Source organism: Notamacropus eugenii, chromosome 2, assembly GCF_028372415.1.
Source record: "Notamacropus eugenii isolate mMacEug1 chromosome 2, mMacEug1.pri_v2, whole genome shotgun sequence".
Lineage (NCBI taxonomy): Eukaryota > Metazoa > Chordata > Mammalia > Diprotodontia > Macropodidae > Notamacropus > Notamacropus eugenii.
The window spans coordinates 96146024-96171683 of record NC_092873.1 but is presented as its reverse complement, the minus strand read 5'-3'; the positions used below and the strand labels follow the sequence as shown (position 1 = coordinate 96171683).

The 25660-nt window shown below is 39.3% G+C and overlaps 1 protein-coding gene across 4 annotated transcripts in view; it reads right to left on the bottom strand.

Moving 5' to 3' along the window:
* ZFAND3 (zinc finger AN1-type containing 3) overlaps positions 1–25660 on the bottom strand; it is a 382986-nt gene that overhangs the window by 30915 nt on the left and 326411 nt on the right. For all 4 annotated transcript variants that reach the window (XM_072641978.1, XM_072641981.1, XM_072641979.1 and 1 more), the window contains one exon: positions 24017–24184. In XM_072641978.1, coding sequence (XP_072498079.1) covers positions 24017–24184 — 168 coding nt within the window. The remainder of the gene's footprint in view (positions 1–24016; positions 24185–25660) is intronic.

Below are 25660 nucleotides of genomic sequence, written 5' to 3'. Positions count from 1 at the left end.
TTAGAGAATTTATAGTCTGAGAGAAACCAAAAAGTTAAAAAGAAATGCACTCAAAGAAACAAGGAACAAATGTTAACTAACAATATAGAATTACTGCAAAACTGAAATTTGGCCCCATCTAATTTGGAATCAGTGATAATTTCAGTTGGATATAATTGACCTTCATACAATCTCTGAAGAAAGAGCTTGTTAAGCCAATTCAGTGTCAACAAGATTGTGGGGGGTAACTGCAGAATCTCAAAACTGGGTCTTGCTGAGAAAAACTTCCCATAGGATTAAAGAGTAAACATTTACAAGAGTAGCTAATGTGTCAAATGAAGACAGAACAGGGTCAGTATCAAAAGACTTATTTGTAATAAAAAATTTTATATGACTTTTGGTCTTTCCTCCACTCAAATAATTTTAGAACATCTGGGCTTATTTATAAGGATTTCAAGAGAGTTCACCTACAAGCAGCCAAGGTTTCCAATCATTATGTAAACATAATAATTTACTTTTTATTTATGTGAATTAAAACAACTCTGAAGCTCCACTTCATACCCAGCAACTTGGTAAAGATGCTTAAAAAAAGAAAGAATCTAGAGGCAGCATGGCGAAGTAGATGGAGCACTGGACCTAGAGTCAAGGAAGATCTGCATTCAAATCCAGCCTCAAATGCTTACTAGTTATTGACCCCTGGTAAGTCACTTGTCTAATATGGGGATAATAAAAGAGCCTACCTTTTTTTCCTAATTAAATGTATTTTCAGTTCTCAACATTCACTTCCACAAAATTTTGAATTTCAAATTTTCTTCCCATCTCCCCACTCCCGACCACCCCAGGACAGCATATATTCTGGTTACCCTTTCCTTCTATCACACCTCCCCCCCACCCCCCACCTTTATCCTCTGCTGTTCTATTTTCCTGTAAGGCAAGAAAGATTTCTATACACCATTGCCTATATACTGTATTTCCTAGTTGCATGTAAAAACAATTTTTAACATTCATTTTTAAAACTTTGAGTTCCACATTCTCTCCCTCCCCACCCCCCTCATTGAGAAGGCAAGCAATTGGATATAGGATATATACATGTGTAGCCATGCAAAACATTTCTATAACAATCATGTTGTGAAAGACTAACTATGCTTCCCTCTGTCTTGTCTCACCACCATTTATTCTATTCTCTCCTCTGACCTGTCCTTCTACAAGTGTTTGCTTCCAATTACCCCTTTCCTTAATCTGCTGTCCCTTCTATTAACCCCCCCTCTTCACCCCTAACCCCCTGCTTTCCTGTAGGGTAAGATAAACTTCCATACCCAACTGAGTATGTATGTTATTTCCTCCTGAAGTCAAATCCAATGAAAGTAAGGCTCACTTATTCCCTCTTACCTTCCCCTTCATTTCTTCCATTGTAAAAGCTCTTTCCTGCCTCTTTTATGTGAGATGATTTACTATACTCTACCTTTCCCTGTTTCTCCCAGTACATTTCTCTCAACACTTCATTTTATTTTTTAGATATCATCCCTCATACTGAGCTCACCCTGTGCCCTCCATCTGTCTGTCTGTCTTTCTCTAAATACACACACACACATATGTACACATACATATACTTATATAGACACACATATACAAATACCTATGCACACACACATATGTACATATATACATTCCCTCCAACTACCCTAATATTGAGAAAGGTCTCATAAATTACAAATATCATCTTTCCATGTAGGAATGCAAACAGTTCAACTCTGACAAATCCCTTATGATTTCTCTTTTTTGTTTACCTTTTCAAACTTCTCTTGATTCTTGTATTTGAAAGTCAATTTTTCTATTCAGCTCTGGTCTTTTCAACAAGAATGCATAGAAGCCCTCTATTTCACTGAAATTCCATTTTCTCCCCTGAAGTATGATACTCAGTTTTGCTGGGTAGGTGATTCTTGGTTTTTATTCTAGTTCCTTTGACCTCTGGAATCATATTCCAAGCCCTTTGATCCCTTAGGGTAGAAGATGCTAAGCCTTGTGTTATTCTGATTATGTTTCCACAATATGTGAATTGTTTCTTTCTGGCTGATTGCAGTATTTTCTCCTTGACCTGGGAACTCTGCAATTTGGCTACAATATTCCTAGGAGTTTTCCTTTTGGGATCTCTTTCAGGAGGTCATCACTGGATTCTTTCCATTCCTATTTTACCTTCTGGTTCCAGAATATCAGGGCAGTTTTCCTTGATAATTTCTTGGAAGATGATGATGTCTAGGCTCTTTTTTGATCATGGATTACAGGTAGTCCAGTAATTATTAAATCATCTCTCCTGGATCCATTTTCCAGGTCAGTTGTTTTTCCAGTGAGATACTTCACATTGGTTTCTTTTAGTTTAATTATTTATTTACTAATAAATAATAATATTTATTATTTCTTGATTTATCATAAAATCATTAGTTTCCATTTGCTCCACTCTAATTTTGAAGGAATTATTTTCTTCAGTGAACTTTTGTACTTCTTTTTCCATTTGGCCCATTCTGCTTTTTAAGGCATTCTTCTTCTCATTGGCTTTTTGGACCTCTTTTGCCATTTGGGTTATTCTAATTTTAAAGGAGTTATTTTCTTCAGCATTTTTTTGAGTTCTGCTTTAGCAAGCTGTTGACTTTTTTTTCATGATTTTCTTCCATCACTCTCATTTCTCCTTCCATTTTTTCCTCTACTTCTCTTACTTGTTTCTCAAAATCCTTTTTGAGTTCTTCCATGGCCTGAGACGAATTCATATTTTTCTTGGAGGCTTTGGAGGCAGCAGTCTCAACTTTATTGTCTTCTGGTTGCATCCCATGATCTTCCTTGTCACCAATGACATAAGAAAATACCTTTCATTGAGAAAGCAAGAATCTATAGCCTGTTTTTTTTCTCCCTTATTTGCTCATCTTCCCAGTCAATCACTTGAACTTGAGTTTTTTTAAGTGGAAGGTTTCAGAAGCAGCTGCAGATGTAGCAGTAGCTGACACTGCCCTGGAGCTGTGGTCAGACCTTGCTATCCTCTCAGTCAGGTGAGAGACCCTTCCCACTGACCTTCTAAGTTGCCTTTGGTTTTTGTGGGCTGAAAATTCTGGAGACCATCACAGCTGCCAATGATTCAGTCCCCTGAGGCCTGCTCCAGCTCTGTCTGCACTGGTGTGGTCCATGCCAAACTGCGCTCCACTCCCAGTCCAGTGCAAAGACCCTTCCAGATTGTCTTGTGTGGGAAATTTGCTTCAGTCTCTAATTTTGTGGCTTCTGCTACTCTGGAATTTGTTTAGAGTCATTTTTACAGGGTTTTGTTTTTTTTTTGAGGGGTTTGTGGGGAGAGTTCAAGCAGGTCCCTGCTTCTACTTGGCTATCTTGGCTCTGCCCCCAACAATGCCTACCTTGAGCAAGGTTGCTGTGAGAAGCAAATGAAATATGTGGCAAAACCCTTAGCATAGTGTCTGGCACACAGTAGGTGCTACGTAAGTTCTTATTCTTTTTCCTTTGTAAAATTGGCAAGGATGATAAAAAGCTGAAAAAGTCAATGCTGGAGAGCTGTGGGAAGTCAGGCACACTATTATATTGCTGGTGAGACTGTGTAAGTTACTAAATCGTTCATACTTTTTGACCTGGCAACCCATGCTCTGCTTATGTACCAAGGAGGCTGATGACAGAAATAAAGGTTCAATACATGCCAAAATTATTCACAGCAACACTTTGTAGTAGCAGTGTATTAGTGTCCATTAACTGGGAAATGGCTGAGGAAATTGTGATGTAAGAATATAATAGAATGTTATTGCATCATAAGAAGAAATGGCTATAAGGAGTTCAAAGAAACATAGGAAGGCTTATATAGAACATATAGCATTATTGCTGATTTCTGCCCCATCACACTACTCTCAAATACTGTGTTCAGCTGGGGGCAATAAGTGGAAGTTGCAAAGAGGGAAATTAAGACTTGAAGTGAGGTAAATCTTCCTAAAAATTAGAGTTGTCTAAAAGCGGAATGTAAAGCTCTGAGAAGTACTGGGCTCCTTACTAGAGGTCTCTGAGCAGAACCTAGATGACCATTGGTGGGGTATTTTACAACAGTGGAGATTTCTTTCTAGTAAGAAATGGCTGATGAGGTTACTTTTAACTCTAAAATTTTATACTTCTTTTGAGGAGTACAGAAGAAAACAAAAATCATGCACAATGACTTCAATCACGTAAATGAAGGCAATAATTCAAAGGATGGATGATTTCAGACTGTTGATCATGTACAATTTTAGTTCCAGAAAATAGGATGCACCACATATCCACTTTCTTAGCAAAGAGGTAGGAAATTATGGAATATTGTGCAGACAAGGCCATTGATGTTGTTGCTCTGTGGGCAGTTTGCTGAAGGGAAAGGAGGACAGATAATAAGAAATGATTGATGGAAAAATAATCCATCAATCAAAAATAATTTTTAAAAGTTCAAGAGAGGGTCCAAGAGCCTTTCTGGGAGTACTGTTGGATATAATTGACAAATTACCACTACTAGAAGTAGGATGTTACTTCTTCTGATCTTCTTTTGGATATAAGAAGTCAGTTCTTATCAAGTCCAAAGGTTGGTTTGCTACATATTCTCTCTTGCTAAGCATCCCAAGTTCTTTTCAGTTGAACACACTGGACATGTCTTCTACTTCTTGTGTATATCTGTTGTCATCTTGAGCCAATGAAATCTATTCTACACCAATTCCAGCCAGTTAGTAGACTAGTATTTATTAAGCACCAAGTACTTAGACATGCACTATAGAAACATAACTGGAAGATGTATGGAATGGGGAGAGAAATGAGGCAGGGAGACTAAACAGTAAGTTTTTAGAATAGTCCAGGTGTGAGGTGATAAAGTTCTGCACCAGGGTAGCTGTAGTGTCAGAGGAGAGAGTAGAACACATACAAAAGATGTTTGGAAGATAAAAATTGAAGGACTTGACAACTGATTAGATATCGGTGGTGGTGAGAGAAGACAGAGGATCAAAGATGATACCCAGGTTACTAACCCAGATGACTGGGAGGACAGTGGTATCCTTGACAGTAACAGTTTTCTCCTGGCACACATGCAAAATCATTATGGCATATTCTGTTAGCCCAAGGACAGAGAGGCTTAGGTTGAACTAATTTCTTTTTTGTACTTTATGTAGGGTTGGTTATAGTCTTTCCACTACAAAATTCCATTTTCAGTCACTTTCTTACCTCCTTACTCAGAAGAGGTGAGCTTCATTCTTTGAAGGCACACCTCTTTCCTGGTCAACTTTGCTGTATCCTTATCCTGTAACTCATTTTGGGCAGGTTCAAAGTTACATTACTTTTGCTGAAGTCATATTCTCTGGCTGAATTCCCAAACTCTGAGGGCATGCCTTCTTGTGTTTCTAGCTTTGTTCCTTCAGTATCACATTATCTTAATTTCCAACCCTAAACACAATAGAGGTCACCAAAGTTTCGGTCACAAAAACCAATAGGTTAGAGCACCAATATTTATCAGTTTTCTTTGCAAACTGAACCAATAATTGGCCAAAGTTCCTACCCATCTGTGCCGTCTGATGGCATTCAACTTAGCACTTCTAGATTTACATCTGTGTTTTCCCCCCAATCTTTTGATATTCTTTTAATATTTCTTGTCTTAATGAATTATGTTGTCTAGCCCATTCTAATTTTTATGGCATCTGGTTCTTGGATAAGGTTTTCCATGATCTAATTTCTCTTTGCCATTCTTTCTTCACTCACTGTTGCATTTTGTTCTATATATTTTTTATTTAAATTTAAGTTTTCAACATTCATTTCCACAAAATTTTGGGTTCCAAATTTTCTCTCCATTTCCCTCCCCCCTACCCCAAAACGCCAAGCATTCTAATTGTCCCTGCCACCAATCTGCCCTCCCTTCTAACATCCCTCCCTTCCCTTATCCCCATCTTCTTTTTTATCCTGTAGAGCAAGATAACTTTCTATACTCCATTACCTGTATTTCTTATTTCCCAGTTGCAAGAACAATACTCAACAGTTGTTCCTAAAACTTTGAAGTCCAACTTCTCTTCATTCCTCCCTTCCCACCCATTCCCTTTGGGAAGGCAAGCAATTCAATATAGACCATATCTGTGTAGTTTTGCAAATGACTTCCATAATAGTCACATTATATAAGACTAACTGTATTTCCCTCCACCCTATCCTGCCCCTCATTGCTTCTATTCTCTCTTTTGATCTTGTCCCTCCCCAAGAGTGTTGACTTCAAATTGCTCCCTCCTCCTATTGCCCTCCCTTCCATCATCCCCCACACCCTGCTTATCCCCTTCACCCCCACTTTCCTGTATTGTAAGGTAGGTTTTCATACCAAAATGACTGTGCATTTTATTCCTTCCTTTAGTCGAATGTGATGAGGGTTAAGCGTCATGTTTTTTCTCTTATCTCCCCTGTTTTTCCCTCCACTGAAAAGTCTTTAACTTGCCTCTTTTGTGAGTGATAATTTGCCCCATTCCATTTCTCCCTTTCTCCTCCCAATACATTTCTCTCTCACTGCTTAATTTCATTTTTTTAAAGAGATTATCCCATTCTATTCAATTCACCCTGTGCTGTGTGTGTGTGTGTGTGTGTGTGTGTGTGTGTGTGTGTAATCCCACCAACTACCCAGATACTGAAAAAAAGTTTGAAGAGTTACAAATATTGTCTTTCCATGTAGGCATGTAAATAGTTTAACAAGTCCCTTATGATTTCTCTTTGGTGTTTACCTTTTCATGCTTCTCTTGATTCTTGTGTTTGAAGGTCAAATTTTCTTTTCAGCTCTGGTCTTTTCATCAAGAATTCTTGAAAGTCCTCTATTTCATTGAAAGACCATTTTTTCCCCTGAAGTATTATACTCAGTTTTGCTGGGTAGGTGATTCTTGGTTTTAGTCCTAGTTCCTTTGACTTCTGGAATATCCTATTCCACGCCCTTCGATCCCTTAATGTAGAAGCTGCTAGATCTTGTGTTGTCCTGATTGTATCTCCACAATACTTGAATTGTTTCTTTCCAGCTGCTTGCAATATTTTCTCCTTGACCTGGGAACTCTGGAATTTGGACACAGTGTTCCTAGGAGTTTCTCTTTGAGGAGATGATCGGTGGATTCCTTCAATAGTTATTTTGCCCTCTGGTTCTAGAATATCAGGGCAGTTTTCCTTGATAATTTCATGAAAGATGATGTCTAGGCTCTTTTTTTGATCATGGCTTTCAGGTAGTCCCATAATTTTTAAATTGTCTCTCCTGGATCTATTTTCCAGGTCAGTTGTTTTTCCAATGCGATACTTCACATTATCTTCCATTTTTTCATTCTTTTGGTTTTGTTTTGTGATTTCTTGGTTTCTCATAAAGTCATTAGTCTCCATCTCTTCCATTCTAATTTTTAAGGAACTCTTTTCTTCAGTGGGCTTTTGAACCTCCTTTTCTGTTTAGCTAATTCTGCTTTTGAAAGCATTCTTCTCCTCACTGGCTTTTTGAACCTCTTTTGCCAGTTGAGTTAGCCTATTTTTCAAGGTGTTATTTTCTTCAGCATTTTTTGGGGTCTCCTTTAGTAAGGTGCTGACCTGCTTTTCATGCTTTTCTTGCATCTCTCTCATTTCTCTTCCCACTTTTTCATCCACCTCTCTAACTTGATTTTCAAAATCCTTTTTGAGCTCTTCCATGGCCTGAAACCATTCAATATTTATTTTGGATGTTTGGGGTACAGAAGCCTTGACTTTTATGTCTTTCCCTGATGGTAAGCATTGTTCTTCCTCATCTGAAAGGATGGGAGGAGATATCTGTTCACCAAGAAAGTAACCTTCTGTGGTCTTATTTTTTTTCCCTTTTTTGGGCTTTTCCCAACCAGTTGCTTGACTTTTGGGTCCTTTATCAAGAGTAGGGTATACTCTGGGGATCTGTAAGATCTCAGTTCCTCCAAGGTGGCACAATCAAGTGTGTACACTGATTTGGGAGCAGAAAGAGATTTTTGTACCCAGAATCTTAGCAGAGTTTCCTCTCCACAGTCACCTGGTCTCCAGTTCAGCCAAACCAGCACTGGGGGGCTGGGATTCAGTCAAGCTGTGGGGGAAGGGCCGCCATTCAGTGTGAGACAAAGACCAGCTCTCCCAGGGCCTCTACACAGGGCTGAGATAATATTCAACTCCTCAGTGCCCCCAGTGATTTTACAATCCAATAATGAATACAGTTGCTGTAGGCGCTGAGATGGGAACTGCTGCCATCTGCCATGGCCTCTGTAGGCTGCTGCCTGAGGCCAGAGCTATGGGAAGGCCCTTCTCTCTTCCTGGCCAGCTGAAAAAACCCTGTCACCGACCTTTGACACCTGTGGGTTGAGGGATCTGCGAACCTGCTGCTACTGGGACTGGGGATTCCACAACTGGAGATTCTGCCCCCCGAGGGCTGTTCACGATCCACACCGCACAGTCAAGGCTGGGTTGGGGTCTGCTCCGCACCTGGTGCAACAGTTCCCGTGGGCCTCTCAGATCACCCTGGGCTGGAAATCTCCTCCACTCTGTTGTTCTTCACTTCTGCTGCTCCAAAATTTGTTGAGAGTCCCTTTCTACAGGTATTTTATGGGCTGTGTGGGGAGAGCTTGCATTTGTGTGTCTTTCTACTCCGCCATCTTGGCTCCAACCCCCTTTGTTCTATATTTTTAAGAACAAACACAATCCTATGAGTAGATGCAGCTGGCTGAATGGGGACCCAGCTAGCTGGGTAACTCAGCTCCTTCTCTCCTATCTGCCTCCCCTTCCCCTTCCTTCTCCTCTCCTTTCCTGTTCTGTCTTTTCCTTTCCCAAAACCTTAAGCCTACTGTGCGGGAGGAAACGTGAGGCTGGTGACCTTGCGCAGCCCTCCTTCACTCAAAACAAAGTCAAGTGCAAGTCATGTCATCATTTCTCTGAAGGCATAGTCTTCTTTGGCAACGAAGTATGAACACAATGACCAATGACAATGTTTGGACAAAGGTCAGCAGATTACTGTCTCTCTATACCTTGAACTAGACTCTATGCAGTCTCCAAACTTAGGCACAGGCTACTACAAGGCCAAGTTTTTTTGTTTGTTTGTTTTTTTTACATGTTGATGGGATAACACATTTTACTATCAGTAAGTCCTCTATAAGCAAATGCAATGAGCTTCGGATGGCCATTGTTCTCCTTATATAAAACTGATCTCAAGCCATTTAGGCTTGTATAACATAAAGGACTTTCTTGGATAAGCAAAAGCCAACAATGTCCCAATGATGTCTATCTAAACAAGGGGATGAAGATGGGAGTGGAATCCATGTCCTTTTTCACTGTTTATGAATGAGATCACTGAGAGGCTTTGGCACTATAGTGGTCTTTTACAAATCTCCAATAATAGCTATGAAACTCTAGAAACATCTTCAGGTTCTAATAAAGTCTGTGGATACACACAGTGAGAAGTACTTGTATCTTTTTAGGGTCTGCAAGCATCACTCCCTAAGACCCACAGTTCTGACAGAAGGGTTACAAACCTAGAACTTGTCATTTCAAAGCTTCCAACCTGCAGTTTCTAAGTTGATTTAACACCTACAGTAATTCTTTGTGCTCTTCCAATGTCTTCCCAAAACACAGATTAAACCATAACCGTTAAGTGGCTCGTATTACCAAACTGCCCTTTCGATGAAGCTCTGAGAAGAGGCAGGTGCCTAAGAAATACTTCAGGATATGCCTTAAAATTGGTAGGATAAAACTGGTTAGGTGAAGAGCATTTTTTCTTTATCTTTCTGTGTCATGGAGAGCTGACGGGTATGGGCAGCTTCCAATAGTTGTCCAGCCAAAAGACCAGGCAATCTTATGTTCTTAGCATCACTAAAGTGATAAACTTTAGTTAGTTCTCTTGTTAAATGTCAAAAATTCCACCCAAATCCTGATCTTCTAGGCATTTTTCCAAATTACTACTATGGATGAGGCACACAGATTTCCAAACTCTTTGATGATGATGCCATTAACTTACAACAATTTTTCCATAATGTCCCTAGGAAGTAGAGAAAATAATTTTCCTTAACAAGTCCCAAAAAAGTCAGAAGTTCTGGCTCTGTACTAGGTTCCTTTTCTTAGTGACATCATTAGCTTCCATGGGTTCAGTTATTACTTTTATGCAGCTAGCTCTGAAATGTGTTTATTTACATACATACAGCCCAGAGTCACCAAGTGCCTACATTTCTAGATACATGTCCCAGAGACATTTTACATTCTACATATCCAAACTGAACTCATTTCCTCCTTCAAAACTCCTTCTTTTCCTATCTTCACCATCAATCTAGCCATGCAGATTCACACCAGTTATTTGTTTTTCTCTCAACCTCACCCCCATCTATACCCAATCAAGGTGTCAAATCTTGTCAATTCTACCTCTACAACACTTCTTGCATTTGTTCGCTTCTCTCCACTGACAAAGATCTTATCACCTCTTGCCTGGACTACTCTAATAGTCATTTGGCTTCCATGTCACCAGCCTCTCACTTCTTCAATACATCCTCCATGCAGAAACCAAACTGACACCTGATCTAAAACAAGGTCTGACTACGCTATGCTAATGCCCTCCACTTGTTCCTGTTTGCCAGAAGGATGCAATATGAACACCTCTGTTGGGTGTTTCAAACCCTTCACAATCTGGTTCCACCTCCTATCTTTTTGGGTCATTCTCTTTAAGCACTTTAGATTTTAGCCAGAGCTGTAATCAGCTTTTGGAGTTGGTCCCAATGCCACAACTCTAGAAATGGTTGCTAGGTTTGGACATGCCAACTCTTTAAGGACCAATACCAGATGTTCCTCTCAACAACAGCACTCATCTTATAATGTTGCCCATCTGGTCCAAAATTTTAGCAAAATGCTACACTCTGCCGTTTCTGCTGCATTCTTTTGGTACTCCTCCTAAAATAGATGTAGCTTTGACTTTCAGTCTCAAATCTCCTTGCCATGTGAGGAATGACTACACCCCAGTATCATTTCCATATGGCTTGGCGGATAACTTCTCACAAGTATCCTTTTATTCCCTCTCTGCCCCAGACTTGACTCTCCAGGGATGGCTGGATTACTGTGTACTCAAGAAGTTTCATTTTCAAGGTCAGTCACTAAGTATTTGTTAAAATCTGACTTCTCTTGGGTATGTTCTTTTTCCATTAAATTCTCAACATTCTTCTCTAATATCCATTGTATATCCTAACCAAGTATCACAGACCAGGTAAGTATAATCCCATTCCAAAAAAAAAAAAATCATAATTTTTTAAAGAGGGTCTCCTTGGAATTTGATGTTTGATTAATAGCCTGTCCCCCTACTAAGCCCAGAATTCTGTTGGCCTTGAGTTACTGGCTAAAGAGAGAAGAAAGGGGTGGTGGTTACATTCCTAAGCAGTTTCTCCATATTTTTCATAGTGTACCCTACTGACTTTAAATGAAGGGCTCATTCATTAATTCCTCATCAGAAAGGTGGTTAGTGACTAATTCCTTTCCAATCAGACCTGAGGAAGCTTCAAGGTATTTTGCATAAGATATCTGCTACACTGCTTGTTTCCCTTCTGAATACCTTACCTAGTACTTTATATAACCCCCGCCAATGAGTCCATGGTATTATCCAAAGTCTATTCAGTGGCAGCAAATAAACAGTCTTTTTTGAATCTATAGCCAACATTTCACACTAGTTTTGTTGTTGTTGATCTACTATTACAACAACTGGACATATATAAATATAAAATATTTGGAAAGTACTTTGCATACATTATCTTATCTAAGCCTCACAATAATTTTGTGAAATGGGTAGTACAGAGGCTGCCATTTTACAGACAAAGAAACTGGGGTTCAGAGAGGTGAAAGGAGTTGTCCACGGTCACATATTTAGCAAGTATCTGAGGTAGGATTTACATTCAGGCCTTCCAGATCCAAGTGCAGCTTACTATTCATTATGCCACACTGCCTATATAATTTTACCAAGTTCCATAGCTTCGATACTGCTTGGTTATCAGCAGTTTCTATAACAGAGGATGCTGCTAATGCTGCCATTTGTCACAAGACTGTTGGGATATAAGCAGCTTAGAGTCACAGAAACAAAAACAAACAAACAAAAAACCATCATAAGCACTACAAAATGAAACCCAGTTACTAAGGGTATATGAAACTGGTTCAGTCTTGAGACTTATCAACAAAAATATATCAGGCCTCACCTCAAAAGAAATCTGGAAATACAAGAATCTGGCTCATTTCCACAGGATTCGAAGTCAACCCATCCATGTCAAGTCATGTTAGATGAACAAGCATTTATTAAATGCTTGCTTTGTGTATATGACAGGAACTGGACTAAGTGCTAGGAATACAAAGGAAGGCAAAAAGCAGTCCCTACTCTCAAGGAGCTCATAGTCTAATGCAGAAGACAACATGCAAACAACTTTGTATAAACAAGATGTATACATAATAAGCTGGAGATAATCTCAAAGTAAAGCACTACCTTTAAAAGGGATCAGGAAAAATTTCTTGAAGAATATGGAATTTAACTGAGTTTTGAAGGAAGCTAAGAAGGCAAGAGGTAGCCATGAGGATGGAGAGAATTCCAGGCATGGAGAACACTTACACAACATCAAAGACTTCCAAATTAGCATTTGAACATAGAACTTATTCAAGCAATGATGAACACAGAAGGAGCTAGTATCCCAAGTAGTACATGGAAACAGGAAATAGTCAACGCTCACATTATTATGAATGTCATTTTCTATCTCCCTGCTCCTTTACCAAAACAGTCCAGTTTCAGACACTGAAAGACTCATTACACCAATGAGGAAAGCCTGAAGGAAGTTCCAAAAGCTTGGATGCTGTAGCAGAAACAGTTTCTCCATACTCATTACCCTTCCAATTCCACATGTTTATCATCATTCCAACCTATTACCATTCTACCCTGGTCCCCCAGCATACCTCGCTAACTTCAAATTCACCAACGTTGCTGTCACTTGTTGCTGTCATTTGAGCCTGGTTCCTACAGAAAGATTCCTTCTTGGCTTAGGAGCCTTTGCCTTTTGCCCTAGAAATAAAAATTGCCTGCATCCACCATTCTCCCAGGAAAAAAACAAGATTCTTCCTTGTGGTTTTTTCTCTTCTAGTCACTTCTGCATGATGTTTTACACCATAACAGCGTTGGACCAAAGCGTTCAAGCAAAATACTTTTTTTCTACAATCTCTATGTCCATGATAAATGTAAAAAACACTTTAATTACAAAATAATCTTTCTTATATTTATTAAAGTGGATTGTGAAAGGACAGCAACTTCACAAAAACATTGGTAGCAATTAGTTCAAGTTATTTCAAAGAAATGAAATTCTTTTTAAGTAATTCTGTAATTCTGACTGTTTACTAGTGCAGATGGACCTCTCCTCCTCCCAACTAATCTTGAGCAAGGTCCTGAAAGTAATGAACAGTTGACAAGGATGAAGAAGACAGGGTACGCTACAGCACTAATAATTGGTAAGGAAAGCAAACAATGTGGACTTTAAAATAGTGAGCTGGCTATGGTGAAGAACAGAAGGCAGCAATAAGACATATGCACTGTTTAAGGGTGGAAGGCCTTACAAATTTCTTAGCATGAATTTTGATTCTGAAGAAGTACTATATGCCACAATTGCTATACTGACTAAAAGCTGACCTAACACCACATATTTCCCATAAAATACATGTCTCTCCCATCACTCATTTTTTTAAATTCAATTTTATTTTATATTCAGTTTAGAATTCTCTTCCTCCTCTAACCATTGAGAAGGTAAGATAAACATAGCCCATCATGAAAATGCAAAATCATGCAAAACAAATTTAGGAGGAAGGAAGGAATCAATATGAACTATTTTACCTCTTGAAAACTTTTCTCATTTCATGAACTCTTCCCTTACCCACAGATCTGACAGATAATTTCTACCATGTTCCACTATTTTGTTTATACTGTCATCCTTTACGTCTAAATCATGTACTCACTTTGAGCTTAAATGGGGTATATATGGTGTAAGATATCTATGTTCTATAGATATCTATATCTATGTTGTCCCGGACTACTCTGCAGTTTCCCCAACAGTTTTTGTTGAAGATGCTCTTGTCCCAAAAGTCAGGATCTTTGGGTTTATCAAACACTGGAGTACTGTGCTTACTTCCTTCTAGAGGTTATGCACCTAGTCTGTTCCACTCTCTTATTCAGTACTAAACTGCTTTGTTGATTATAGCTTTGCTGTATTATTAGTTTGAAATCTAGTCTTGCTGGCTTCCTTCTTTCTTATTTTTTTTTTGTTTCACAAATACCCTTGATATTCTTGACTTTTTTGCTCCTCCAGATGAATTACTATTATTTTTCCAGTTCTATAAAGTAATTCTTTGGTGGCCTGAGTGATATGGCACTAAATAAGCAAATTAGTATTGTCATTTAAAAAATTTTATTGGCTTGGCTTATCCATGAACAACCAATATTTCTCCAGTTATTTTGATGTCTTTATTTACATGAAGTTTTTTGTAATTGTGTTCATATAATTTCTAAGTGCATCTCAGCAGGTAGACTCCAAAGTATTTTATACGATCTACAGTTATTTTAAATGAAATATTTAAAAGGAATTATCTGCAAAAAATGATAGTTTTGTTTCCTCTCTGCCTAGGCTTATTCCTTCAATTTTTTTTGTCTTGGTGTTAATGGATACCACTGCTTCACCTCTGATCTCTCTAGGAAAGCTTCTAGTTTAACCTCATTACAGATGTTTATTCTTGGTACTACTTATCTTTTTTAAGGAAGCTCCATTTATTCCTGTTTTTTTTTTTTAAACAGAAATGGGCTGTGTATTTTGTCAAAACCTTTTCCTGCATCTATTGATGATGAATCTTGATTTCTGTTGGTTTTGTTACTACTTTAGTTATATTTGTTTTTCTTATATTGAACTAGCCCTGAATTCCTGGCATGACTCCAGGCTATAGAGTATGATCTTTGCGATATATCACTAATAAGTCTCCTTGCTAATTTAAAAAAAAAAATTTTTTTTATCAAGATTAATTAGGGAAATTGGACAATAGTTTTCTTTCTCTATTTGGAATTTCTCTGCCTGCCCAACTCCCACCCCCCCCCCCCCCAAAATCTAGAAATCAGGTTCGGCATCGATTCCTGCTCTTCTAAAAGCAACACAACAGTAACTTCTGCCAATGCTGTGTAAAAAAAATTGTTGGCATTTTTTGTTTGTATGTTACCTTCATTTCTGCATATATCCTTTTCTTACCAAGTAAATCCTCTCTTATGACTATGAATTGAGAGAGTTTGAGAGTGAGTGAGTGAGTGAGAGAGAGAGAGAGAGAGAAAGAGAGAAGTAATTCTACAAAACTAATGCTAAGCCAAAACTATTTGTATTTTTTTAAAGAAAAGCTCGGAATACCTTTCCTTGAGAGAGGAAAAAAGTATTCTGATAGGTGAAATGCATCACCAATTTATGTTGCTGATACTGGGTGTACATAAATGTTTTTAAAAAATTAAACTCTTTTTTCAAACAAAGTTTCAGTATTCAGATAGTCTTAAAAAATGCTAGGCAAAACCTGAAAACCATCAGTCTTCAACATTCCCTCGTCTAACTTTCGTGACTTCGAGTATTTGCATGATTTTATTAGCTACCTCATTTTCACTTTTGTGTTGGCAGCCATGCATATTTGCACCTATGAACAGCAGAGGAAAAAAAATGAGAAGTATGTATAAGCAGTTTATATCCAAAAAAAAAAAGGAAAGTATTTGTATAAATGTTTGTGAATTGCTCCAGAAAGTGCCAAAGTAACCTCTCAAGTGCAGGGAATTGGGGAGGGAGGGGAAGGAGAAAAATCAGCTACATTTGTGGGTAAATGAGAGGGTGGTCACTCCAGTCCTCTCTCTGGAATTCTTGCGCAAATGTCCCACACCTCAGCCCACCATGCTTGGGTAGGCCAAGCTGCCTTGGGTGATTTTTTCCAGCTAAGAAACACCAGGAAGCATGTTCATGTACTTCTCACCAGAGAAAAACCACTGAGTGATAAGAGTGATAAGAGTGATTAGGGATGGTCCTTTTCCACTTTTGACCTGAGGGTTCTTCTCACATCACGGCCCCTGTCTCTCCCTGTCCCCTCTAGGGTAGCCGCTCCTCTCCCTTGTATTTATGGGTAATTTTGTGGGTTTTGGTGTTAGGGAAAGTGCATCTTATCAAAATTAGTGGTTTGTCATAAAGAATTGGATGCAGAAAATGTATTTTCAGCAATCTCTAGTGAAAGATTTTGGTTTTTGGTGGTTGTGGGCATCTAATCTCCTATTTCCCCTAAATTCAGTAGATCAACATTCTTGTTTTTGACTTTTGTGCTGTTTTCTGGGAATGTTATCTCCACAAAAGTTGAGGATTCACTGTATACTCTGTTCACAGATTACAGAGCCTACAGCAATTTGCTGTATATTCTCCTCTAAAGAAAGTACAACAAAGTCCTGTTATTGAAAAGATCTTTGCTGAGTCACTTATTCTTATGGTTACTAGCTTTGTGACTGAGTTGCTGGACCTCAGTTTCTTTACCTGCAAAATGAAGGAGTTGCAACAGATAGTCAAAAGAAAAGAACAGGAAAAAAAGCCCAAGCTAACAAACAACCAATAGGGGCAGGGCAGCCAGGTAACACAGTGGACAGAGCATCGGCCCTGGAGTAAGGACCACCTGAGTTCAAATCCAGTCTCATATACTTACTAGCTGTGTGACCCTGGGCAAGTCACTTAACCCTGTCTCCCCCAACCCCCACAAAATTATCTTAATCAGTAATAATGAGAGAAATGCAAACTAAAGCAACTTTTAGATTCCACCTCACCAAAGATTAAAATAACAAATGCTGTTGGAGGCATCACTTGGTTCAACCACTCTGGAAAAGCAACTTGAAATTAAGCCCCCAAAGTCATCCTTTGTCTGAGTACTACCAGACCTATAATCCCAAAGAACTCAAAGAAAACAAGGACCTCTATGCACAAGAAATGATTATTAGCTCTTTTCATGGAAGCCTCAAATTGGAAACTAAGGATGTGTTTCTTCCACGATGGAGTACCGTTGTGCCAGGAGAAATGCACAGTTTCAGAGTAAAGCTGGAAAACCTCTATGAACGGATGCAAAGGGACATAAGCAGGGATAGAAGAACAAATTATGTGGTGATAACAATACAGAATAACAATGTTTAAGACTTTAGAACTCCAAAAATGGTGAGGAAGCATGCAGCTCACCCCTCCTGTCAAGAGAGGTAATGAATTTTTTTCTCACTGTATACTGTTCAACTAAATTGGAAATGATCTCCATTCTTAATCTTCGGAGAATTAGTCCAATATCAAACAGATTTGACCTTTAACTACCTACACACAAGTGGCACCCCACCCATGTGACCAGAACAGTGAAACTTTGTGCTAAGGGCCTTTCACATTACCCTTTGTCCAAAGCTATATAACTCTCTGAGGAAACTCCCTTTCCAACAATGTATATCATGGAAAGAGCACCTTCCAGGAAAGAGAGAGAGAGAGAGAGAGAGAGAGAGAGAGAGAGAGCGAGAGCGAGAGAGCGAGCATGTGTGTGTGTGTGTGTGTGTGTGTGTGTGTGTGTGTGTGTGTGTGTGTGTGTGTGTGTGTGTGTGTGTGTGTGTGTGTAACCTGAGCACTCAAATTAAGTTTCTAAGATAGTCAACATATGTACCCCTCTACATGTAACAACCTTCCTTGCAGGATTTTTTAAAATGAAGTGCTTTTCAAAAAACTGCTGCAAAGAACTATGTAAATATGAGATATTGTAACAAGAGGAAAATGGGGGATCTCGTAGATGGCCTTGCACATAACAGGGCTCTTTGAAATGGTTTTTTTTTTTTTAAATATATTTTCCTTTAGATTTAGTGGGTAGGTTATTAAATTTCTGTAACCCACTCAAACCAACCCATTACCAATACATTTCTGGGTCCAAATCAAATCATCCTACTAAAAGTTAGTGATTAAGTGAACATGTTGCAAACTGATAGAACAAACAAGTCTGGTTTGCTTGGATGCCCAACTTTCTTCTAAGTAAAAAGGTAGGCTGTGGTAACAACTGAGGCTTTCACTTCAGTGCTCTGGATATTGCCATTTATTCCTTCCACTCTTGTGAGCAGTGATGGTCATGTTCAATATGATCTTATGATCTTGGACCAAGAATCAGCCTATCCTTTTTCCCAGTCATCACCCAGGATGTGACCACTCAGAAGGGACTACTGAGGACTAGGAAAACTTATGTCTCCAAAGTTGTGAGGTAAAGTCATTACCCCAGGCTCTCAATGTACCTGAAAAATTTATTCTAAAAACATGAAAAGAAGTGGGATTGCTCAGGAGATTAGTAAAATGTTCCTAATCCTAAGAGGAAAAAGAGAAGCATATCTTTTAAGTCATTGTCCAATCAAAAAAAAAAAACAACCAAGTAATAATTTATGTCCTTTTCCCCCCACCCCATTCCATGCCATGTTGGTGTTCTAAAACTGATTGTGTGGCTTAGAGAAGCAGTACATCAGGATTTGAAAAGTCCTGCTATCATGCCAGCCAATATTTGTCTGCAGAACCTACCACTAGTGACCCCAATTCCTTTCTAGAATTAAAAGGACCATGGCTCAGCAGCACAACAGAATCATAGGTAACTCTAGTGACAAGGGCTAAACCATAACAGAACATACTCTAGACTGTTCTTGTGTTGTTCAATTTGTTTCCTGATAGGAAAATAAAATAAATACGCACATTTCTATTTTTATTTTCCAGACTGAGAAGGCAAATTGTGGAGATTTTATGTGACATAGGAGATCACACCTTAGCCTCACCACATACCTTGTCTAATTGGCTGCAGTGAATTCATAGGAAATGGGTGCTACTTTGGTATTGTTAATTTAAAGGTTACCCAGTTACAGAAAGGCAGACAGTGAGAACTCCTCTTAAAATCTCACCTACTCACTGAAGCCTGCAGAGTGTCTTTGCAATTAACAATTCCTATCACCTCTCCCAGGTCCCTGTGTGAGAAGGCTGAGAACTCGTCTTACAAATTGCCCTTTTGAAGATCAGAAGGAAGCTGAATGTGTCTGCGTGCGCTCTCGATGAGATTGTAATTTAATGGAATTTTTAGAGAAGGCTTGACTGGCAGTATGTTTGGATGACAGCCCTAGGGCGGAGGATTCAGGGGAGCTTGGGCCACTCTTCCCTTTGGAGCATTTTCCCTGCCTTTAATTGGCACCTCATTAGAAATTAATGAAAATGACATCCTCTGTTCTTCCTGCTCTAGGCACAGAATGCTACAAAAAGGTCCATCACAATTCATAACACATTCAATTTATATAGCAATGGCTCTTAAGCATTATTTATGAGATGTGAATTTCTTGTCAGCAGTTAATAACCTGGAGAGAGTGGAAAGGGATTGGAAGGAAAAGATTGTGAATGCATAAAAAAGATTTTCTATGTTGGAAAAATGTTTTGTTTGAGTTTAAACCACCTTCTTGAGTTTCCTCTTTCAGTAGTAAATTACTACGTTCCCCCCAACTTTTCAAGACAACTATGTGAAGCTCTACAATGCCAACATGCTCAGCAAATTGGGTTTCACAATGATAGCACTCCTTAGAAATAATCCCAAGAGTTAAATATTTGCCTAAGACTATCCAGTTTTTTCCCCAAGGTTAAGAAAAGTCAGGTACACCACACAGAGTTGGAGATTTTTAGGGGAAGTAAAAACATAGCAAGGTGGCACAAGGGGCAGCTGGACCTAAGAGAGTCAGGACAACTCATCTTCCTGAGTTCAAATCTAGCTTCAGACACTTACTAGCTGTGTGATTCTGGGCAAATCACTTAAGCCTGTTTGCCTCAATTTCCTCATCTGTAAAATGAGTTAGTAAAGGAAATGGCAAACCAGAAGTGCTGGTTATTCTGGAAGCCTAAGAGAAAGAAATCCTGCTCACGTGCGGGTGTACTGTTTCCCCTACTCCCATCCCAGTCACATCCAGTTACTGTCCAGTGGACAAAGAAGCATTTACTTTGGTTCTTTGCTTGAGTTAATGACAGTGTCTTGATTGAATCTGCTTAGTTTGGCAGTGCTTGAGCTGCGGTGGGAGAGGGGAGGCTGGGCTAGGAGGAGCCCACAGGAGAAGAAGGCGGGCCCATTTTCAGTCACTAGGCAGTCACAAAGTGTTGGACACAACTGAAAGCAACTAAACAACAACAAAAATAGAATGCTGGGGGTGGTCCGATTCACGTTTTGAACTTTCCCTAGGCAATCGCATACTTAGAGACTTTGCTTTGCCCTGGGCCTACCTGCTTCTGGTGGAAGACTCAAGCTCCCCAAACAACAGTTAAAAAGTTGCTATTTCTATCCTTCACAAACAGCCCATTTGGATCTGCGGAGAGTACTGACTTTTAAACATCTCCACGCAACAGTTCCAGCAACTGAAGACTCCTAAGCATGAGTGGGTGATGAGCCACACAAGAATGTAACAGAGAGAGCCAAGGTAGCCACACCTGAAAGGCCACAGTATCATCCAATATATACTCTAGATACTTTCTACAGGTGGTTTTGTTTACCAGGCTAACTGGGAAGTGTAGCTGTAGCACTGCGGAACACTTGGTGTTGAAATGTGAATTCTTGTTTTCCAGGGCAAGAGAGCACACTTGCTAGATCCACTATGGCAAATCCTATGCAATATTAAGGATTCAGTTATTCTTAAGATTGGAATACAGGCATCTGAGGTCAAGAAAAATCCTGTGTTTCTAATATGGGAGTTCAAGGAACACACTGCTAAAGCTATGTGCAAAACAAGCTGGAGATGGCCTTAAAAGCAGTTGCAACAGGTGAAGTGATGACACAAGGAATGACTGTAATGTAGGTCTCTTGAGGAGCCCATTATGCTGTTTAAGGAGCCTCCTTTGTGGAAACTAAAGTCCAGAGATAAGTCTTTGGGAAAACTGCCATGAGACCCTTAGGGTTTCAATAGACATAGAGCATCCCAGAACCCTGATACCAAGAGCAAACATCCAAACTCGAACAACTGGTGCTACGGCCTAAGTGTGGGACACCAATTACTTAGGATTAAAGTTAGAAAATAAGGTAGTGTGCAATGCAAAGAGTGCTGAACTTGTAGTTTTAAATCCTTGCTATGCCATCTATTAAGCTCTCTGGGCCTATTTCCTCATCAATCTCATGAGGGGTTGGACTAACTGTCCTCTAAGGACCCCTATGATATCTATGATTGTATATGTATGTATATCTATTGTATATGCATACATCTGCTGTATATATCTATGATGCATATGGATATGAAAATCTGTAACTGATTAATTAACAAATATTAACTGCTCATCACATTCTGGGCATTAATCTAAATACCTGAAACACAAAACAAGAGTATGACAGTCCCTAAGGTTAGGGGGAGACAAAATTTACACAAACGCATGTATACGTGTGGACCCAAACTATTTTGGGGGGAGGGAATGCACTAGCAACTGTGGGATCCTGTTACTGGGTAACCTGCTCCTGGACCACGTAACCTAGTCTTTAATTCTCTTATCCTGCTTACTTTCCCATTTGTAGGGATTCAATTGTAAAACTAATAGTTACGGGGTTTGGTTTTTCTTGTTTTCTCATTGTGGGAGAGAGGAGGTAGAGATTAGAGGGAGCGAAGGCAGATCACTTGAAAATGAAATAAAATTTAATCAAAAAAATTTAAAAACCGACTAAATCGTTATCAAGCACCACCTCTCCCCTCCTCCCATAGGGACAGAGACTAGATCTATGATTTCACTGCCATAGGCAATTTCCTGGTGAGAGAATCCCCTTAATCAGTGCGGGTTGGCACCTCTGCTACATCCAGTCTTATAGAGTTGACTGGGTGGACATGAAGTGACTTGCCTATGGTCATAAGTCCAGCTTGGGTCAGAGGTGAGACTTGAACCTGGTACGCAAACCAAAGCTACCCTCTGACTACACTTCCAATCCCTTTGGCTTGCGTTACGCTGTGCTCGGATTGTACAATGCCTTGTAGGAAGGGGCTTTGTAACTTTGGATTCTCTTTACAGAGCTCCATGTGTACAAGCCTGTAGCTGACTGACATTTTCTTAGAATAAGAATTTTTACAAAGCTACAGCTGGAAAGCCTTGTTCAGGATGGTGGATGGAAGCACGACAGGTAATGCAGTGGGAACTGGTATTTTGCCTGCTTTGACAGGTTTCTATGAAGAGGCTAAGGTCTATTGCCTTTCACAGTATTGCCTGGGCAAAGAAGTCAAGATTTCTTTAGAACAACATGATTCAGTCAGAATAGCTACCCTTATAACTAACAACCCAACAACTAATTTTACCTGCTCTATCATTAGCAATGCCTGGCAATCTCTTGAATAAACATTATAAGCAGAAACACAATCTAGTCACTTGTCATTTTTGTATTTTAAAGCAGTGTTGTAAGTTGAACTGTCACCATAATTTAATTCTTTGGAAGTTTACACTGGGAGGTGCTTTCTGCTGAAAGACAGCAAAGGAGTGACCCTACAGCTTCTACCACTATACTTCTCAAGCAGAGGGAGAAGGAAAAGTATAAAGCTGATTTTCTCACAGAATGGGTGTGAGGCTTTTAATAGCCAGAGCTGGGACAGCCTCATCTCCTGTAGCTCTGGCCAGAAGTTAGATGTTTCAAAAGCAGGAAATAAAACCAGACCCTGAGAAATAAACTGGTCTAAAATACTGTAACTAGCAGATTTTTGCCCTTATGTGACATGATATGTGGCCAGAGAGAGAAGATGAATCTAAGTTTTGTACTGCTATGGTAAGGCATAAAGTTTCTTATACACTTTCTTGTGGTAATTATAAGGAGTTGGCATTATACTCTAGAGTACACACATGTACACACGCATGCACACTCCAAAGCAAAAGAATATTTAAAAAATATTTTTGAGGTGTGAGGAAACTTCAAAGTACACTAGAAAAATACTAATATTTCTAATCAAACTTTTCTTTGAAAGCAATTTGCGGGAGAATTGTCCATTTAAATTAAGTAACCTGACCCTAACACAAGTTCATTTGATTTGCTATGTATGCATAGATGATAGCATTCACTCAACTGTTTTAAAGGTTTGTTTCTAAATAAGAGAACTCCAACTCAACTTTCTCCATATTGGTAGTAGGAAGAAAATCTGGTAGTGTGCAGAATAGGGAAAAGTTGAGAGCAGTTATCAGCAGTTAAGTACTACAAATTTAAAGTCACTTATATAAGTTGAGGTAGGCAACAGTGAATTTTAAAAACAAAACACAAAACCCCAGAAATCTCTAAAGCAGTCTTGCAGATAAATGGAAAAACCTGTCAGTCCACTAAAATTTTAATTAGCTGCTGAGTAGATACACCTGCCATCACCTTCACTTTGGAGATGGTCACTGCAATGGCACAACTTAAAAAGGCTTGAATAAAACTATAAATGTTAGAAGTCACATTTCTCATTTCTATTAAAGGTCTTCATTGACCTCTAGCATGGTCCTTTTTTGAGGTCTAGTTTAGTTTCTATCAGACTTTGGCTCTGTTTGTACAGCTTTTTAAAAAAAATGTGCTGAGACATGCTTCAAGTCAATTTGGAAGCTATGGTGAGTGTGAGACTAGGGCGGTATTCATAATGACAAACCAATAAGAAATCAACAAAGGAAAAATTCCTATTAGAAAAAGTCTGTCTATGAGTTCTGTATTCTATGTGGAATGATCAGGACTTTGAGGAAGAAGAAAACAATCTACTAATATGAGTTCTTACAGGTAAAGCTGGGCATCCAACAGTGTGTCTGCACCTGGAGGGCTGTGAGACATGCACTTGGTAAGCTGAACAATCTCTAGAAATGACTATATTTGGAAGGCTTGTACTGCAGAGCAAGGACAGTGCCTTGGTTCTTACGTTTTTAGCAACATTTCTCGTCCAGGATCTGTGTTTGCTTAGTTCCAAGGGGCTGATAACATTCACCACCCAGAAAGCCTTGGCTCCCACCACACATTGAAGGAGGAAGACACTCACCACAGCGACATGATCCCAGTTCTTGTTGGACCAGCTCGAGTTTCGTCTGGCACTGGAAGCAGCGGCGCCGACTTTTTTGTTTAGAACGGCTGGTTTCCTCAGGTCGGTCATTGCTGTCCAGTAGCCTTGGCCGCTTCACTGGGGAAGCCTCACTCTCAGACTGTGAATCTGCTCAGAACATAGATGTGGAGACAATGTTAACCCCTGGCCAGTGAGGTAAGTGAGAAAATTAAGGCATTGCTAAGGTTCTCTCCCAGGCTGTATTCAGAATTCAGTAGGCAGGATTTCTAGGTGTCAAGGTTATAAAAGATAAACAGGATTCTGATATGATCTAATTTCACTATTCAATCTCATGGTAAACATGTTATCTCTAGGTTTTTTTTTTCCAGGGTGTGGGGTGGGCCTTAAATAGAGTTTCAAGGTCAAAAAATTGAAACAAAATTTGTTATTATTTAGTCAGATCTCTACTTGGAAATCTGAAAATTCCTAGCAAGGAGTAACCAAAACCTGCCACTCTCCCGACCTGTTCCTACCCCCACCCCCCCAATCCATCACAATACCATCACCACTTGTTGTGTGCTACTCATTTGGTTCTCAAGATCTAGTTATTAAGTACTCTTTTCCTATGTAAACTTTTTTGGTCTTGATGGCAGGGGACCATATTTTATACATCCCTATACACAATGCCTTGCTTGGTGCCACTACTGGTACCCCAGAAATATTTCATCAGTGATGATACCACCAAAAGCTCACACATGTTGACCATGTTCACAAAGTCTACCAAGCATTTCACTCACACAACAACTCCATAAGGTCAGTATTATTATTCTTATCTTCCAGGTGAAGCTAGGGAATCTCAAGAGACCATGGCTTACCACAGTTGTAATTTAAACCCCAGGTCTCTTGACTTTAATGCTACTCATTAAACTCTTTTTGCTACTGATTCACTTTCCACTTGGAGAACTAGTTGGCCAAGTAGTAAGTGCAGAGTCTGGAGTCAGGAAGACTCATCTTTCTGAGATCAAATCCAGCTTCAGACACTTACTAGTTGTGTGACCCTGGGCAAGTCACTAAATCCTCTTTATCTCAGTTTCCTCATCTGCAAAATGATCTGGAGAAGGAAATGGCAAACCACTCCAGTATCTTTGCCAAGAAAACCCCAAATGGGGTCATGAAGAGTCTAGCATAACCAAACATTTTTTGACTGTTCATCTTCCTTCCTAGTTAAAAAATACTAAGTCAGATGTTTCTACTGTATGCAAATGATGATGCATTTGGCATTAATGCTTCACAGTAAGTGGGAATTTTACATTTACTCTCACTGTAGTAGAGCTGCTCTGCTAAACCTGAAATCAGCAAATCCTTAGGAATGAAGAAGGTATGTGTATATCACATGTTAAAGAGAAAGGCTACCATGGAAAAAGAGAGACAGAAGTAATACTGGTGTTATGACACAAGCAGCAGTAGCTGTTGCTAGACCAACACCACGGAGGCATGCTGACAACACAGACTATACAAGAACTGTTTTTGAGCCTTAAACAAATTAAAATGCAAAAATGTTCATTACCCATGCAGGATACAAACACCACCAGAGTCACCTAAGCAAAGGTAGTTTGATTTACCAAATTACATAATCCCTACTGC